Source organism: Pteropus vampyrus, unplaced genomic scaffold (genome assembly GCF_000151845.1).
Source record: "Pteropus vampyrus isolate Shadow unplaced genomic scaffold, Pvam_2.0 Scaffold168, whole genome shotgun sequence".
Taxonomy (NCBI): Eukaryota; Metazoa; Chordata; class Mammalia; order Chiroptera; family Pteropodidae; genus Pteropus; species Pteropus vampyrus.
In genome coordinates, this window is record NW_011888949.1 from 295,156 (window position 1) to 299,800 (window position 4,645).

General features: G+C 61.8%; 1 protein-coding gene across 1 annotated transcript in view; it reads right to left on the reverse strand.

The window, feature by feature from the left end:
- Window positions 1-4,645, reverse strand: part of PAXIP1 (PAX interacting protein 1) — a gene marked incomplete at its 5' end in the record, with an annotated part of 36,613 nt that overhangs the window by 10,762 nt on the left and 21,206 nt on the right. Inside the window, 5 exons of the mRNA XM_023536732.1 lie at window positions 990-1,303; window positions 2,263-2,447; window positions 2,829-2,950; window positions 3,439-3,576; window positions 4,289-4,384. Of these exons, the coding sequence (XP_023392500.1) occupies window positions 990-1,303; window positions 2,263-2,447; window positions 2,829-2,950; window positions 3,439-3,576; window positions 4,289-4,384 (855 nt within the window). The remainder of the gene's footprint in view (window positions 1-989; window positions 1,304-2,262; window positions 2,448-2,828; window positions 2,951-3,438; window positions 3,577-4,288; window positions 4,385-4,645) is intronic.

A 4,645-nucleotide genomic window follows, 5' to 3' on the forward strand; every position in this document is an offset into this window, starting at 1 on the left:
GGCTCCCACGGGGCCGACAGGTCAAACAGGCGAACCCCCTGCTGGTCTACAGAACCGCGCTCCGCCAGACCCGGCGTTCGCCTGGCCCCACGACGGGACCGCGAACCGTGCACTCCCCGAGAACCGCGGAGCGGCCTCTCGGCCTCCCTCCCCGCCCTGCCAGACGCCGTCCGCACCGTGCGCTCCTGAGCTCTCCTGTCTTTCCCATCCTGACCGGGACCAGGGGAGCAAACCCTTCGCAATCACAGCCCTGGGGACCGTTCCTGAAAGGCAAGCTCACGCCCAGGGCTCACGAGAGATGCTCGGGGCAACCAGCTCGGCCACGCTGCGCAGAGCAGGCCAGGAACTCGAGGTGGCACAGCTCCCCGGCCGCGGGCCAGCCTGTCCCCGACGGGGCCCTGTCCCTCAGGTGTCCCCACCGGCGGCCCGTCCCCCCCGCTGCACGTCTTAGATGCAGGGCTTCTTCCCAATATGCCTATTCTGCTACACGGCGACCACCCCTCAGTGTTGCTGATACACCTCAACTCCGAGTGCCATTTTCTGAACGCTACGCTGTACCCAGAAGCACGTCCGCTAAGCACACCTGGACCTGCGGGCGCCTTCAGACGCGGAGGCTCCGGCGTCACACGCCTGCAGGACGGGAGGACCCGCTCGCCCTCACCTCACGAGACAAGGGCCCTCAGCCCCAGCGAGCCTCCAAAGGACCTCGCTGTGAGCAACGCCCGACACAGACGGGCAACAGAATGGCGGCCTCCGGGTCCCCAAGGCCTTCGCCTTCCGTCCCCGAGAGAAGCCACGGAGAAGCCGGAGGCCCAGCACGACTTCGGAGCAGAAGCCGCGTGGTTCGGGCGGGGACACTGGTGACCACGTCCCAGCTTCACCTTAAAAGCAGCCATAAAATTCCTGCATCCAAATGAACCAGGGAGTTTCGGCTTTTGCTGCTGAGTCACGGCTGGTCACGTTTTGTTAAAACTGTGGTCACCAGTTTACGCGAAACACATGTGTGGCCACGTGGTCGCGAGCGTGAGAGCGGCCGGCAGCCCGCAGGCCTCCTGGCCAAAACGCATCAGGTAGTGGACGCCCGGGACATGCTCCGGCGTTCCCTGCTGGTCCCGGCAGGATGGGCTCCCGAGTGGGCCCTTCACCGACCACAGGCCGGAGCCAGCTCTGCAGCCGGGGAGCGCGGTGGGGGTCGGCGGTCCCCCCGCCAGGAAGCCCGTCCCTGAAAACCGCCGAAGCGAGGCGCCGACGCAACGTACCGTGAGCAGCTCCGCTGGCACCGTCAGCGGGACCCTCCAGGCGTCTAGAGAGAGAGGAAATGCGTCACTCCTGCTGTGTGCCGCGCACAGACAGCCTTTTCGGGGCTGGTGAGCCTAGACACGCAGGTGGCTTAGCCGACTACGTTCAGTTAGGACATCAGGACGATCCGTAGTTTCCCGCCAGGGGAGGGAGGGGCCGGCTGTCCCGGGGAGGCGCTCACGGTCTAGCGAGGCCACGCGGGGAACAGCAGTGGCACACGACACGGCACTGCTGTAAAGCAGACGTGTCTCCATCCCACTGTGCCGCCCTCAGCCACGGCCGGGACCCGTGCACGATGAGAGGGGGCGACTCGAAGGCCCCAGGTCTCCCCGCGTGCTGACCACGCCCCAGCACTCAATGGAGGGACCAGCAGCCCTGACAATGGTCTCAGAGTTGAAGTCAGACCCACAGATACGTCCCAGGGAGCAGACTGTGGCCCAAAGCGAAGCCGCGCTTCTTGCTATCAAAGCCACAGAGACGCGAACGTAACGGGCTCCTGTCAGAGCGCGGCAAGCGGGGTTTGGATGGCCATTCTGGGGGGTTAGTGGTCACTTCCGTAAACGTAGTAAAACTAAGTGCTGTGCTCCACACTGGGGACGGGGTCTCCTCAGGAGTCTGTGACGCCGCAAGGAGCAGGGAGCAGCAAGCACGCGCGCTCCGACCTGTCGCGACACACGTCGACCTGAAGGCACGGCTTCTCACGGGCCGCAGAGGGAAAGCGGGGGCTGTTTCAGAGGTGGGTGGCATTTCAGGTGAGCGAGAACTCGCTGGAGCGACAGGGGCAAGGCTCCCAAGCGTCCCTTCCACCGCTCAAGGAAGCAGACGACAACGAGCCAGCGAGGAGGAGGAGCCCGGGCAGAGCAGGGCAGAGGAGCGTGTGGCAAGGGAGCAGGTGGCAGCCGGAGCCCGCGCGGGGGGCGGGGGGCGGGGCGCAGGCCCCTGCAGCGGCCGGGGCCCACTCACCCAGAAGGCTCCAGACCAGGCGCTGAGTGGGGGCGAACGGGTCAGGCAGGCCGAAGGCCGCGTAGCGGCTGCACTGCACCTGCCGCAGCGCCTCGAAGTCCCCGAGGAGGATGTCGCCGAGCCACTGGGCGTTCACGCACGGGATCCTCCACTCCCTGGCCTTCTCGTATTTCAGACCGGTCGGCCTTTTTGTGGGAAGACACAGTACGTGTTAGAGCAGCCTCGTGCTCAAAGCCATCTTCGCGTTCAACCAAAGCCAGTCGAAACCGCCTTCTCGGGGAGCGTCACCCCGGGTCGCCCGCTAGCCCTACTCCTGCCCGTTCTGCGACCTCACGACCCGCTGAAACGCCGTCAAGCCACTCGATCACGCGAATCCTTCCTGTTTCTGCCAATATTATCGGGAACGTCACAGCCATTCCTCCAACAACGCGTCCTCACTCCAATCCCCACCACAAAACCGAGAGCTCTCACGGACGCAGCATGTGGCCAGCAGCACGCCGCGTAAGCGCGTGACGGGGGTGGCATCACGGGCGCGTGACGGAGCGCGGTGTCACGGGCGCACTTACTCTTTGCAGATGAGAACCGTGTTGCTACGGCACAGGTAGCCCGTGTATTTGGCGCCTGCCAGGTAGGCCATCAACTTCAGGTCATCTCTGTCGCTGTCGACAAAGCCAGTCACAGAAATAATCTAAGAGGAAAAAGAGCAAATACGGAAAAATACAGCTTAACCCGAGGACGCATCTCCGCTGTGGCTGTTTTCAGGCCTGTCTACTTTCACCCTTTCTTTGGCACTTGGGAGACGCCCGGTCACTCCTAAGAACACCAACCCCAGGACTTCGTCCGTCATGTGAAAGGGCTACGTGCGTCATCACGGGGAGCCCTTTCTCGGGCTAATGAGACATTCTCCGGATGATTTTAAAGTCACTTCACGACGCGTCGAAGCATCGGCCAGCCCCTCCGTCGCCCTACTGACCCCACCTTGATGTCAGCTGGGCGGAGAACGTCCAGCTACTGAGAAAGCACTGCCCGACCGCAGTCACTTCTGGGCAAGACACGGTTCAGTTCAGGACTAAGCGTCAGCTGACGAGCTGCTGCATGCACGAGACACCGACTCGGAGGCCAGTGAGGGGCGGGGGCTCAGGACTGGAGAAGACCCCGCGGCCGACAGCGCCTTACGTGCTGCGAACACGGCTTCCCCCCCGGGGGGAAGGCCACCGGGAAGTGCAGGGCCCGGTGGGGCGGCACCAGCTTCTTCTTCTTCAGGACCGTGTTCAGCCAGTGGGCAGTGACGCACCTCTTCCTCTCCCTGATGGCCTGCCAAACAGAGCGGGAGTGGGGTTTCCTAACTGCAAAGTTCCACAGAAGCTGGAGGTGGCTAACTATAACTCACGCTATTAACAAAAGAACTTCGTGACGATCAACGCCCAGTTCACTAAAGTGACAAACAGCAACAGTGTAGCGTGTGGATTTCAAGCGGCTTGAAAACGTTACTAGGTAGATACGTAAATACATAGATACGAACGAGAGCCTGCACTGGGGGACAAACGCGACAAATCTGATGACCTTAAAAATAACTTCAGTCCTAGCACGACATAACATTATAATCATCAAAATTAAAATTCCCCCACGAATACCCAGATCCAAGAAACAGTTATCCCCTGAAAGGGGCTTCTTGGGGGTCACTCTACAGGTAAGAACCCTTAAGAAAGAAGAAAGGCAATGGAAGGGGGTGAGAGGTGACGTGCAGCAGAGCTTGTGCCCAGACCTTTGCAGGAGCTCGGTGTCTGCCGTGTCAGGCTCCCGCACAAAGTCCCACAAGACAGGACAGGCTGCCGCCACCCACCCCCGCTCCGCCAACGCTGCCCTGAGCTGCGCTGTGCGGTGTCCACCCTGTCCTCAGCTCTGCCTGGAACCCGCCCCCTCCCCTCCAGCAAAGGCAGAGAGGCCTGGTGGCCACAAAGGGCTCGACACACCAGTGACAGCAATCTTCTTGCAAGAGACAGGCGTCCGGGGCCACGTGACCCACCTGAGCGTAGACACCGCTGACCTGGCTCTCGCACAGGAGGTGTGTGCAGCGACTCGACAGCGTGGGGTCCACCGCGCCCCCGTGCACCTGGATTATCTGGACACACACAGGGCCCGAGTCACAACCCGGGGCCCTCAGGAGAACGGGGCAGGACAACAATGTCAGTGCGACCGCTGAAAGGCTCACGCCATGTTCCCAAGTCTACTTCCTCCAAGGGCGAAACGCGTATCGGTAACGTTTACAGACTCCGCTGCCAGCACCACGAAACGAAACGAAACGAACTCTAATGCTCATTTAATCTGAATTTCCAGAGGGAAAGAGAAGGCAAACAAGATGTTTCTCGCTAAGCAGGGTCCC